Genomic DNA, 13,750 nt, shown 5'->3' with positions numbered 1-13,750 from the left:
CTAATCAACCGTCAGAAGCCTGCAAAGGGATTTATAGTAATTTCCGCCAAAAAGATTGTTTCTACCAACTTCCCGGTAATACAAAGTTATGTCATCGGAAAGCATGGGGACTATATGTATAGGGTAAAATACGATATGACATGTGGTCATCTAAAGGAAGGACACGTGGAACCCAAGACGGAGATGGCCACCGAACGCAGCTATCCGCTTATCACCGGAAGGAATAACGATCATAAAGGTGTATTAAATGCTCTGCGCCCGGTAGCATTTAATATGGAATATTCTACAGCATTAAGGGCAACGGCCCGTTGTAGGGAATTTGGCATTTATGTCCACCATTACATCTTCATAAATGGCCCTCATAATTAACATTAAAGGAGGGCACGATCCTAGGACCTCCTTCCCTAGACACAGCTATAAATAGAGAGCTCAGTTATCATTGTAAAGGACACAAATTTTCTCGCTAACTTATACTACATTCTATACAAAGCTTAATACAATTTTACTTTCTTTCTTTTGATCTCATCATTGTTGTGCCCGAAAACCTTGTTCCCGGATTCATCAACTCTGCTACTTCATCTACATTTTAAGACTAAGTATTGTATATTTCTTCAGTTATTTCTTTATTTCAGGATCAAATAAGTTCACTTATCTAGAAATTACGTATAAATTCAACTGTACTGTTTTATAGGTAAACAATTAGTTTATTTATTTAACCTTGCGTTTAATTATTTGATTGCTTGATCACCAATTAAATACTATCTATGAATCTAGGATTGAACTCGGGAGAGGGAATTCTAAATTGCAAATAAGATTGAGTAGAGCGAGATCTTGAACCTGAATATTGGGGAACAGATTTGCGATTAGGATTGGGATATACCTAATCGTCTTGCTTGGTTATCATACGAGAATTATTAATGCGTTCTTGTTATCCTAATCCATAGGAATATAGGCGGTAGGTTAGCTTGAATAGGCGAGTAGTACTTCGGGAGAATACTACGAGTAATATTAACCCTGTCAATCAATATTCCAGATAAATTAAGCAGACAATTTAAGTGGAAGACTCAACGAGATTGTTAGCTAACCATAGCTCTAGAATATTTTTCCCATTGAATTCGTCTCTATGATTGCCAAGTTGTTTATTTGTAATTGCTTAGTTTGGTACTGTAGACTAGTTTTAGTTAAATATTCATACTTTAGAAAATCGCTTGAATATATTAATTGTCTTAGTTTAATTTAGTAAATAGTTAATCACAAGTCCATGTGGGTACGATATCTGGACTTACAATCCTATATTACTTGTGCGACCACGTATACTTGCGTGTGCATTTGGGAGCAACATGCACTTTTCGCTTACTGAAATTTAAACTATATGAACATTGATAAACATTTTAAAAGGTATTTTTCATCATATTGATATAATAAGGATTGTAAATTATAGTACTTTTTGTATAGTTTTTGAATATCGAAATTTTTATTTATAAAATATTAAATTAATTTAATTCAATTTAGCTTCAAAGACTAGTCAAATTGACTTTTGATAAGCAAAAATATCACATAAATAGGGACAGAGGGAATAATACTTTTTCCAACTAATTGGTAGATAGGTAGAGAAGTTTGAATTCAAGAAATTAAAGGGTAGGAATATCTACGAAGATTATTTCTGGATTCAATCATGAAGCAAATTAATATTGGTTAGACGAACTTTAAGAAGAAATTCAAATTCGATTCAACTACCTACTCGAAAAGTTGTAATGCTGAAGGTATGTAAGTTTTTTTCTCAGTATCTATTTATCTTCTCTTGATGATAGGAAGGAGCACAACCTAACAGTCAATATTCACAATCATATATTTTGCTAAACCTAACATTCCACGACGTACGCTACCTCATATATAAACCTTGAAATCCTTTCTCGTCAACCAACTTTAAGAAAACACAAATCTTTCGTCTGCGGGTCTATCTCTCTCTCGTTCTTGCTGGTTCATGCTTTGTTTTTCTATTTTCTTCATTCAATTTTCTGGGGTTTTATTGGATGGCAACGAGGAGGAACAAAAATATACAAGCCAAGCTGGTAGGTATGTTCTTCCCTTTGTTAACTCTTTTTTGAATTCTCTTATTAACGTTATTCGGTTTTTGTCCCTTTCATGAGTTTTTACTTCTCGCTTTCTATGTTTATAACATTAAGCATGGCTTGGTAAAAATTCAATAGGCTCCTGCAGAGGTATTTATTAATCATACGAATCTCAGTCAAAAACAACAAGAAGGGGAAATTAATGATGCAATTTCGATGAAACTAGATCTTGTTAAAATGATCAGTTTATATATATAATCAGATTTTCTAATGTTTCAGGTACTGCTGGGGGACATGGGCACTGGAAAAACCAGTTTAGTGTTAAGATTTGTCAAAGGACAATTCTTTGACTTCCAGGTTTCGTCTAATGCATGCATAACCAATTCTGAATTAGTTTCCGTGAATATCTTTCTTTTTATCACATGAGTACTGTTATTGAAACTTGTAGGAGCCAACAATTGGAGCAGCCTTCTTTACTCAGCTACTTTCTCTAAATGAAGCAACCATAAAGTTTGACATATGGGACACTGCAGGACAAGAGCGGTACCACAGTTTAGCTCCCATGTACTACCGTGGTGCAGCAGCTGCTGTTGTAGTCTATGATATCACTAGCAAGGTACCCTGGATCGATCTGCTCTCCTGTTACATATTTTTATTGCTTAAAATCTTTAATTTTACACATTTCTTTATTTAAAAATAATTTAACTTTAAATTCTCGTTTTATTATTACTAAAATGATTTATAAACACACTCTGACTTAGGCCACAAGTTAAAAAAAAATCAAAATATAATCACATAAAATGGGATTGGGAGGGAGTACGTACCTGCAAAGAGAAAAATGCACCTCCAACTAGTCGGTATAGGTTAGGGGTTCGAGTACATGAAGAATCATTATTTATCCCCTTAGGTAGCTGGGTGAAAGGTAATATTATTATAAATTCAAAAAAATGGGAAATCTTGGTGGAAAAAAATCTTCAAGTTGCTAGATGAACCAACAAAAATTTCTTCTCGAACGACTTGATTACCTTGCTAACTTTATCAGTTACATGCCTTTAACACTAGATTAGTCGACCATGTATGAATAAGACATTTTCTTGGTGAATACTTTTATCAAATTTGTCATTTAACTGGATTAAATCAATCTATTGGGTTCAGGATTCATTTGAAAGAGCTAAAAAGTGGGTGCAACAGCTCCAAAGACAAGGTAAACAAAATTGGTACACTTTGACTGGCTTACGTTTTGAATCTAAAGAGACGAAAATGAAACAGTTCCGATGTGGAAAATGAACATAAAGTCCCTCCATTCTGCTTTATGTGGCAAAATTCGAAATACTAGGGTCGAGGTACTAAATTTTCGATGAGTTTGGACATAGAGTATATTTTTAAGTTCTTGAAAACAAAATTTACATATTTAAAAACTTCACAAAAAGTACTTAAGTTGTAATACTTAATTATTCGAGATATTTTTAAAAAAGAATGAAGAAAAGCATGGTCAAAGAACGAAGAATCTCTTTGACTCCTTAAATAGTAACATAGTCACATATAATTAATTAATTGGAATAGAGGGAGTATTATGGTGTCCGATTCAGGAATTTAAGTAAAGGGTTCAAAAGATAAAAGAAGAAAGCATATTAAGAAGTTAAGGGGATTTAACATCTGTATAAATATATATTTATCTATACTATATTAAAAGAACGAAGCCCCTTAGCGAAATATCGTTCGCTTTTTTTATTCTTTTAAAATAAAATTCACATTAGATAAAGCAGCCATTTAATTATTTTCCTAGTATTTAGGACTTGAAAATTCGTTAAAATATGGTTATTGAATCTTTCCATATTTAAATTATGTACCTAAAAGTTAGGACTGTAAATTTGATTAAAATTTTACCTTAAATAAATATCTAAAAAGTCAATTATTTGGAATGTTAGTACATATGTAGTAGACGTTCTTTTGAAGAAGTTTCGACAATTACGTGAGACACCCTAATGGTATGAACTCAATAATTTTTTAACATCAATGAATTATTTGTTTTGAAGAATAATTTTACTTCACTTAGTACTTGCAAAACCTTATATTAATTTATTCTAATTATTTATCTATTTATATTATTATAAAACAACGAATGTTTTATACTAAATGTTGAATGACAAAAATATCCTTAAAATGTTGATCGACTTTTATACTATTATATTTTATCAAAAAGATAGTTCCATATTTGATAAAATAGTAATATCTAATACGAATTTTGCCTAATATTTGGGAATCTGACACCAACTAATAATAGAACTTTTTAAAATTATAATTGAATGAAAAGTTCTAATACTATACTAATTGTACCTGGACAATTACACGGAACAATAGTAGAATCCCATATGCTTTGAGTTTCAAACCCATAATAATATCCCACGCATGAAACACATATGGCCTCTATATAAATAATTTCATTGTATTCACGCTATTGCAACACAAAACATCTATACGCGGATCTTTTAGAGGTAATTTTCGTCTCTTTCAGTATCATATTTTATAGATTATATTTTGGCTCTCTAACATAATCAAAGGAAAGCTACTGACAATTACGAAGTTGAATGTTTAATTTTGTGCATGTTGGCTAATAATTCATCCACATCTTTATGGGTTGTTAAGAAAAAATTTTGTTTGTTTGTTTGTTGGAAGGGGTATTGATGTAAAGATTAAATTAAGTTACACTCAGAATAGTGGAAATATGGTCTCTACATCCCATCCCATCCAAAAGAACTATATTGTAATAGGAGGATACTTAAGGAGGAAGATGAGAATATATTAATTAACAGAAAAGGTTTAATTTGCGGCATCAACCGATGAGAATGGATGAGGAAGTTAGAAGGAATACTGAATGGTATATTTTTAAACAACAAACTAATCCATTTTTATCGTACTTTAAATAATTTTGTTGTCTAAGATGAGAGTCATATAATTTAGAATTCTTCTTTACTTAAATATTCAAACGTATACACTACTAGAAATCCGGTAAAAATTGACCAAAAAAACCAACCAACGTTGGTCGGTAATGGCCAAAAACCGACCAAAACGTGACCATTTACGTGTGGACGGTATTTTTGTGGTCAGAAAGGAATACCGACCAAAGTTGGTCGGAAATTATCGACCAACTTTGGTCGGTCAATTAAATTCAAAAAAAAAAAATTGCAAAAACAACCGACCAAAGTTGGTCGGTATTTTAATTATGTAATAAAAAGATTCACCATCTGAGAATCGAACCGGGGTCTGTACTGTGGCAGGATACTATTCTACCACTAGACCATTGGTACATTTTGTTTTAAGACTGTCTTTTATTTTATTTATACTCTTTAATTGTATTTTCACACGAAAATAACCGACCAAAGTTGGTCGGTTTTATTAAAAAGTAAAATTACCAACCAAAGTTGGTCGGTTTTTTTAAATGGCCCGCCGAATTAACCGACCAATTTTGGTCGATTTTTTTAATATTAATTTTTATTTATTTTAATTAAAAAACCGACCAAAGTTGGTCGGTTTCTTGAAACATAAATTTTGCGGGACTCAAAAATAGTTTTTCGCATTTTTGCGCCAAAGAAAACCGACCAAAGTTGGTCGGTTTCGTAAAAAAAATAATAATAATTTTATTTTTTGAAAAACCGACCAACTTTGGTCGGTTTTTTGACCGACCAAAGTTGGTCGGTCGACTTGGTCAGTTTTTGCCAAATTTCTAGTAGTGATGCTTAACTCCGGCCTTCAGCTACATCTCCTACACAAAATTTCAGGTAAAATAATTATACCAATAATCTACTTGATTATTCTTTTATTAAATAACCAAATATTAAAATTTTGATTTGGACAATATCAATCAAACCATGTTTTATTGATTATTTCAGAACGTTCTCAATAGACGGCAAGTACAGACATACCTACAAAGAATTCACATAGTATTATGTTTGGAATCCTTAACCGATAATATGAAATAGAAAAAAGATTTGTATTCGATCTAATCGCTAAATATCACATTTTTCCTACATCATTTGCATGAAAAACAATTCTTTCTTTTTGTAATATTTTCCAAAATTTTAATTTGGAATTCTTTCATAAATTATTGACTTAAGAATCTCGTACAATGCACGAATCTAGAAACTAGTATTATATTAAAAGCACGAAGGCCCTTAGCGAAATGTCGTTCGCCTTTTCTACCCTTAATAAAAAAGAATTCACACTAGACAAAATAGTCATTTTAATATTTTTCTAATATTTAAGAATAATCATTTTATTATTGTCCTAATATTTAGGACTTCAAAATTAACTATATTTTGTGTACCAAGACCTTCCTTATTTGAATTATGTGTAATATAACATATTTGAAAAGGAAAAGTAATAACAATTTTAAAAAGAAAAGGAAGAGTAAGATTAGTCTTTGACTGTTTTTCGTTTCGCCCTTTAGATTCCGTTTGCTCAATTTCAAAACTAAAAATAAAATACAAAATAAATGTTTTAGATTCACTCAAATTAAATAATTGTATTGCCACCTTCCTTTTTTTACTTTTTCTAAGTGGATATTTTACAGCTAATGTTTCATCATAATTACAAAGATTAATATTACAATACTTAGCAATTCGTAGGAATACTATAGTAATGTATTAAAATGTTCACACTTTAAAATCAAATAAAATTTTCAAATTATTAAATATTTCTTAATTTAAACTATGTTAGAAGTTCTAATATTTTGAAAATTTTAAAATCAATTAAAATAACATATATTAGTCTGTTACAAGAAAATTATATTGTATATTAATTTTATTTATTAACTATTTTTTTCTATAATACCTATAATTTATAATTAAAAAAATTGACAAACTAACATATTAAGACAAAAATTAAACAGTTTGACTTTCGTATTAAGAAGTTGATTGGAAAGTAAAGGAGAGTTTTCTACTTTAATATATTTAATGTAAATTCCTAAATTTGTATAGCTATTTAATTTTGAACTATATTTTATGATCTTTTGTTTTAGAACATTGACTCAACATATTTTATTTTTAGCCTTATATTCATCATTTTCATGAGTTTATTTTCAATTTTATTTTATATCTCAAACACATTTAAAATTATTTATCTAATTTTTATAATTTTATACTTGTTGTTATCGGTTCACGCGCAATACACATACTCTAATGCTAGATTGTGTTTAAGTCACTGAAATACAACGAGGCATTAGAGGACTTTTGCGGGGTATGATTTCTTCCTTTATCAAGTTAGGTAAATATGATCAACATTCATTATTCCCAAAAACTTACACTTTTACTTTAATTTTTATTTTATAATTCAAACATATTATTTAGTAATATATGTGATTTTTAAGATCGTCTTGTCATTGAGACGAGGATCACGCGCAAAGCGCGTACCCTAAGACTAGTGTTATAAATAGTGTGAGACTAAAATTAAAAACTATTAAATATATAAGAAGATAATATTTCACTTTTCTTTTAATTTTGTCTTCTTCAATCAATCTAGACTATTATAAAAGCATGAAACTTCAACGCAAAATTGATCGACCTTTTTATCTTTTAAAAAAAAATTACAATCGGCAAACTTATCATTTAATTAATACTTTTTAATATTTATGACATTGAAATTAACTAAAGATCTGACTATTAAATCTTTTCTATTTGAACTATATAGGAACTCCTAATATTTAGGAATATAATCATAGTAAGATTACTCATATAAGTCGAGTAAGTTAATTTTCACAAGATTCATAACTTTAGAAATTATTATTTTCACCGGAACAATCCAGGTGACACTAGAAGTCTTCCACTTCAAATTACTAAGAGACAAAAACTTAAAGCAAATTGTACTGAAATCATACTCACGAGCTCACGATTATTTTTAGATTGCTAAAATAAAATTTAAGGTTGGTAATGTTTGAAAATGTTAGCTATTTTAAGCTATTTTTGTTTTAAAAAATATTAATAGAACATTTCCAGAAAGTGTTGTCATAGAGTTTCGTAGTTTCGTAGTTTCTTGTAGTATCGATAAATCTATCTAGCGGATAGATATTGCATGTAGTCGCAAATAAATATCAAGTTAGGGATATATGGCTAACTGATATTAGCCCATCATTATTGAGCTAAAGGAAGTAACAATATATATTAACATGTATAATCTCTTAGCTTTATCGTGATAATGATCGAATCTACCTAGAAGGATGGCGTGAGAACCTAAATCTATCCCTAAAGAAAGTTCAAATAATAAGGTATTTGTAGAGTAGAGATCTTCTTTTATTGAGTTAGATAAATGTGATTACATTCATGATTATTTTTCAAGAATTTGAATTTTTTTAATTTTCTTTTTGACAATTTAGGCACCTTTGTGAATATCATTTATGTAATTTTCATAAAATCTGTATTCATTGATATGAAACTCTAAGACTCGTGTATATATATAAAATTTTAACCTAGTATATATAGTATAATTTTCCGGCGAAGGGATTCGGATGAACTCCTTCCATTCCCTAGCTCCGCCCATATATATATATATATATATATATATATATATATATATATATATATATATATATATATATATATATATAATTTTAACCTAGTAAATATAGTATAATTTTCCGGCGAAGGGATTCGGATGAACTCCTATATATATATATATATATATATATATATATATATAATTTTAACCTAGTAAATATAGTATAATTTTCCGGCGAAGGGATTCGGATGAACTCCTTCCATTCCCTAGCTCCGCCCATGAGTATTATGTACAGAAACACTGAGCTTGTGCAGTCGAAAATGAAAAATCCAAATTGTCGTCATATCTGTTGTACTTTTGGGACTTGTAGGAGCGGTCTAATGCTGTGTTTGTGGTACTAGGAAATCCAAATTTGGTGACTGTTTTAGTGGCCAATAAGGCTGACTTGGATTCAGAAAGAATGGTGGACAATGAGGTATTTCAATTAGTACATTTTACTTGCGGCTTTTCTAATAATGAGGTTTAGGCATATACTATTCAATATAAGTGATATTGCATAAGAAATGAAGGAAGATGAAGTATCTATACCATCTCCAACTGATTGCACAGGAAGGAAACCAATATGCTAAAGAGAATGGCTTGCTATTCTTTGAAACTTCAGCAAAAACTGCTCAGAATATAAACGAGCTCTTCCATGTAATAGGTAATTGTTAAACATCACTTTCCTGATGAGTTCCCAATATAATGTCCATGCTTTGATAGGATTTTAAAATTTTCAAGCCAAAACAAATGCATTATGCAGCAAAGAGATTAGCTAGTGCTGCCCCAGCTCACCTAGGTGGAATGAAACTACACAACAGAACAGGGGAAGGAGTGAGGAGACTATTCTGTTGCTCTGCATGAGATTACATTCCAGTGAGTTCTTTCTTGGTAAATAATACGTACTATGTTTATTTTGCAATGGTCATGGGATGGTAATTCTGTACTGAATGTGCAGTGTTAATACGATTCCTTGTCCTTTTGCATCATTTAAGTTTGACATAAAGACAGTTTCGAAATATGAAAAAATCAGAAAGATGTGATGCATCATTGTTGATCGTTCCCGACCATTTAGGTGCTCTTTGCTTTATCCTACAGGAGATACATGATATATAACTCCTGCAAAGAAAATAAGGCCCTTCATGACTGAAACAGGGTACAAGTCTAAGCGTGAGTAACGATTATGGTCTTTGTGGTGTATCTAATATATACTACTAAGGTTATTATTTTACTACTCTTGTATCGGATATCTTTAATGATATGTGAACCTTATTTGCGCTGTTAATGTAGTTAAATTCATGTGAACATGGCATTTGGATGATTATGTCGAGTCAAACTGAAATTATTCAAGTGAATATTTGTCCGGCTGTTAGGAACATATATTCCTAGTTATGTTATGGTAAATATAAGTTGGAAAAAATAGTTTTGTAGCTCATAGTTCGAACATGTTAATTGAAAGAAATTTGATTCACCCTCTACCCCTAAAAACAAAGTCTACCATGTTTTATGCCAAAATGTGTCTTTTGGAAGCCAAGAGCTTCCACTTGCACATACTAAATACCAATAAGGGAATACGGCCAGATAAATGTGTATTGGGATTAAAATAACAAGATGCATGTGGAAGCTTACAATGCAATGATTGATGGACGATAAATTAGAGTATAAAGAAAAATATACTAAACTAGGCATAATAATTTATTATGATTTGGTCAATCGACCTAAATATAATCTATCACTAATGTAAATAGAGAATATTCTCCCCTAAACGTGATTCTCGTAAGAACTACATTATAGATGCTATTGTTATTGTTCTTGTTGTGAGAAGCGAACGACGATTTATAGAAGTACAAAATTTCTCCTCCAAGAAAAGGATAAGGTACATGAAGGAAATTTATTTATTTTAGGAGTCTTTTTCTCGTCAAGTAAAAGAGACCTAATAGATACGGAATTTAGGACAAAATCCTAACAATTCTCCTCTTGCCCTTAATTTTCTTGATAAAATCTGATCCACTTTCTTCATATAATCTTCATTACTGCTACTTGGCATGATTAAAAATAAGTACAGGTTGAAAAATCTTGGTATTGGTTGAAAGAAGACCAAGAATGCGTTAAAAGGAGCCCGCGCATTAAGAATAAGTATGGCTTTAAACTAGGGGCGGCAAACAGGCGGGTCGGGTCGGATATGGACGGGTTGAAAGCGGGTAATGCAAAACGGATAAATTATCCTACCCGATCCATATTTGATACGGATAAAAAATGGGTTAACCGGCGGATAATATGGATATCCAAATTATCCATGGCTTCTTAAATATGATCACCTTTGGAGAAATTCTTAATCTCCTAAACTTGAGGAATCCCCAATTTGAGGCTTTACAAATGTAAAAGCTAAGCCCATTAATTATTCATTGGTTACCTATTAGTTATCCATTTTCTAAGTGGATAATATGGTTCTTATCCATATTGGACTCGTTTTTAAAAAGATCATTATCCAACTATTTTGTAATGGATAATATAGGTGGATAACTGTTTTCTTTTAACCATTTTGTTATCACTAATTTAAACTGTTATTGATTAAAAGGAGCTCATACGTCACAAGTAAGCATGAGTTAAAACTGGCATTGGTTAAAAGGAGCCCAAATATGGGTTATAAAAGAGTTTTTATTTCTATAAAAGATGCGGCAACAGGAGTTTTGAATATTTATGATTGTAATTTATCTCCACATGTAGCATTACGTCCAAACTTTTTGGATAAGTCTTCATTATCGTCAAATTAGTTGCGGCTTGATTTGAACCCCCATGAATCTGTCTTCGATCTTGCTTCGAACCATTGGCTCTGATATCACTTGTTGGGATCAAAATAACAAGGTGCATGCGAAAGCTAACAATGAAAAACTTGATGGACGACAAATCAGAGTATAAAAAAAATATATACTAAACTAGGCATAATAATTTATTATGGTTTGATTAATCGACCTACATATGATCTATCACTATTATAAAAAGAGAACAAAATTTTTGAGAGAATAATCTCCCCTAAACATGATTCTCGTAAGAACTATATTGTGGATGCTATTGTTGTTGTTCTTGTTGTGAGAAGAAAATGTCAATTTATAAAAGTACAAAACTTCTCCTCCAAGAAAAGGATAACGCATATGAAGGAAATGTATTCCTTTTAGGAGTCTTTTTTCCTTCATTCAAGAAAGAGAGTCCTAATAGATTAGAAATTGTGGACAAATTCCTAACAATGTGAACCGTAATTCTTATAAATAATAATCCCTCCATTTTAATTTATGTGAACCTATTTCCTTTTTAGTTCGTACTAAAATGGATCAATCCATTTCCATACAAAATATATGTGACTAATTTTACACTACAAACTCAAATGGCTTTTTTTTTATTTTTTAAGCTCCGTGTCCAGTCAAATAGATTGATACAAATTGAAACAAGGGATTAAGAAAACAGTAGCAGCTCAAACAAAAGTATCAGTTCATGTTAGATAATGAAGCTTCTTTATTTCATGGGGGTTCAAGCAATGCATAGAAACCATCAGAAGTCGTCCTTTTCTAAGAGGACAACAGACCCCACAAGGTTCCTCTCTTAAGCTTTAGTTTTCTTGTCCAAACTTCGTCGAATTCAGCACAAAGAGGTCCCTTCTCATGAAAAATGGAGATATTTGTTGCCTCTTCTTTTGGTCCACCACCTCTTCGCATGCACCTTTTTAATCCCAACACACCATATGCATTAAGAAAAAGGAAAAAAGAGATGCTTGTTTCCTTCGCTCAGATAAAGAGGGACTTTGACAATGCACAAGCAGGCTTATCTAAAAACAAGAAACAGAAAGAAAGCAGAAAGGAACACTTAGGCATGAACTTGGTTTAAGCGCCCCCATTAACACGCCTCAAACTTTGTATGTTTCCAATGAGTCTAATATTAGTCTTTGTCAGCAGTCTTTTGCATCCCTGTTACAACAATTAATACTACGCAAAACTAACTAACCATACACTAGTGCAGCTCACAAGACGGCAAAATAACATTAGAACAAAGGCCTAATGAATGACCGCATTCTATAACATGAACTACCAGTTTACCCTTAAAATTGGATAACAATTAAACTTATGATGTGATCCAAAGGATACGTGATTTCACTTAATACCAATTGATAAATATGAAGAATAATAACATAAATGAATTATAAAGTAAGGCAAACCAGAGTTAAAATGGAAATCAGCCCTCAAGTTTGGATACCCTCAAACTGGTAGATGTAAGAATTATAAAAATATAACAAGCTAATGAACAATAGTATAAATGAGAAAGAGAATTATATTGCTTTAATATCTGTGAACAATGTGTCGTACAAATGATTAGAACCCCCCTTTAAATAGTAGAGGAATTCCACTTATGGTATAATTCTAATTACAGAAGGAAATCTCATGATTAGCTAATTAACCGTTTCTGATTTGATCCGTTCCGAGATTTACGTCATGATCCTCGACCAGTCACGGATATCTCGCCTTTTTGTTATTGTGATATCTTCGATCTTGCTCGATGTCTGTCTCATTTGGCTTCGATCGCTACTAGCCTCGATCTCGACAGGTACCTCGATTTTGAACTCGGTACCTTATCCTCGTGATTTAGTCTTTTCCGTTACGAGTCCATCCTTCGATTCAACCTTCAGGTCTCGGTCGAATAGTAAAATCGGATGGGCCCGATTTTAACCGTATACATATAGTCCCCATATTTTTTGGAGTAAAATGACAAGAAACGAATTGAGCCTTTGATTTTCTACCTCGACCTGTCATGACGTCATCCTTGTGACGTAAGCGACGGGAGTGACCGAAATATCCCGTCGGTACATTTTTTCAAGTCATTAATGATTGTCAGTTGGTGGTTGGCCACTAGTGCCTTTGAATCGTCGCCGTGAATCCAATAAATAGACCCATTCCTCATTTATTCAAACTTTACATTTACTTCCTTCTAATCTCCAAAGCTTTTACATCTCTTAAGTTCTTCCCTTTTACAAATCTTCAGGTTTTGCTGTTAGTCCTTTCTCAAACGTTAAGTCCTATTATCTTCCTCTTCTTTAAACTTACACAAAAATGGCAAAAATATCAAAAACGGTACCACAAAAAGAAGTTGCTTCATCTTCTTAA

The 13,750-nt window shown here is 31.6% G+C and overlaps 1 protein-coding gene across 6 annotated transcripts; it reads left to right on the top strand.

Moving 5' to 3' along the window:
• Positions 1-1,809: 1,809 nt before the first annotated feature.
• LOC104104378 (ras-related protein Rab5-like) lies at positions 1,810-9,905 on the top strand. 6 transcript variants are annotated; one of them, XR_011412000.1, is made up of 8 exons: positions 1,810-2,072; positions 2,352-2,429; positions 2,521-2,688; positions 3,228-3,276; positions 8,963-9,036; positions 9,171-9,264; positions 9,342-9,476; positions 9,699-9,905. XR_011412000.1 is itself a non-coding variant. In XM_070188271.1 (8 exons), exons 2-7 carry the CDS (start codon positions 2,367-2,369, stop codon positions 9,462-9,464), a joined length of 549 nt encoding a protein of 182 aa, XP_070044372.1. In that variant the 5' UTR covers positions 1,835-2,076; positions 2,352-2,366; the 3' UTR covers positions 9,465-9,476; positions 9,699-9,905. The 6 variants fall into 6 exon arrangements, 5 of the variants coding, with proteins under 5 accessions (XP_070044373.1, XP_070044372.1, XP_070044371.1 ...); XM_070188271.1 differs by having other exon boundaries at positions 1,835-2,076; positions 9,364-9,476; XM_070188270.1 differs by having other exon boundaries at positions 1,840-2,072; positions 9,364-9,476.
• Positions 9,906-13,750: the final 3,845 nt, after the last annotated feature.

Source organism: Nicotiana tomentosiformis, chromosome 11 (genome assembly GCF_000390325.3).
Source record: "Nicotiana tomentosiformis chromosome 11, ASM39032v3, whole genome shotgun sequence".
Classification (NCBI taxonomy): domain Eukaryota; kingdom Viridiplantae; phylum Streptophyta; class Magnoliopsida; order Solanales; family Solanaceae; genus Nicotiana; species Nicotiana tomentosiformis.
Note: the sequence above shows the minus strand (reverse complement) of the source record. Positions and strands in the feature narration are given on the sequence as shown.

Bases quoted from the DNA above. Each gene is read 5' to 3' on its own strand.
- LOC104104378 (XM_070188270.1), top strand. From the start codon at position 2,034: ATGGCAACGAGGAGGAACAAAAATATACAAGCCAAGCTG. The intron at 2,073-2,351 runs GTAGGTATGTTC...CTAATGTTTCAG, and splicing joins AAAATATACAAGCCAAGCTG to GTACTGCTGGGGGACATGGG. The intron at 2,689-3,227 runs GTACCCTGGATC...TATTGGGTTCAG, and splicing joins TCTATGATATCACTAGCAAG to GATTCATTTGAAAGAGCTAA.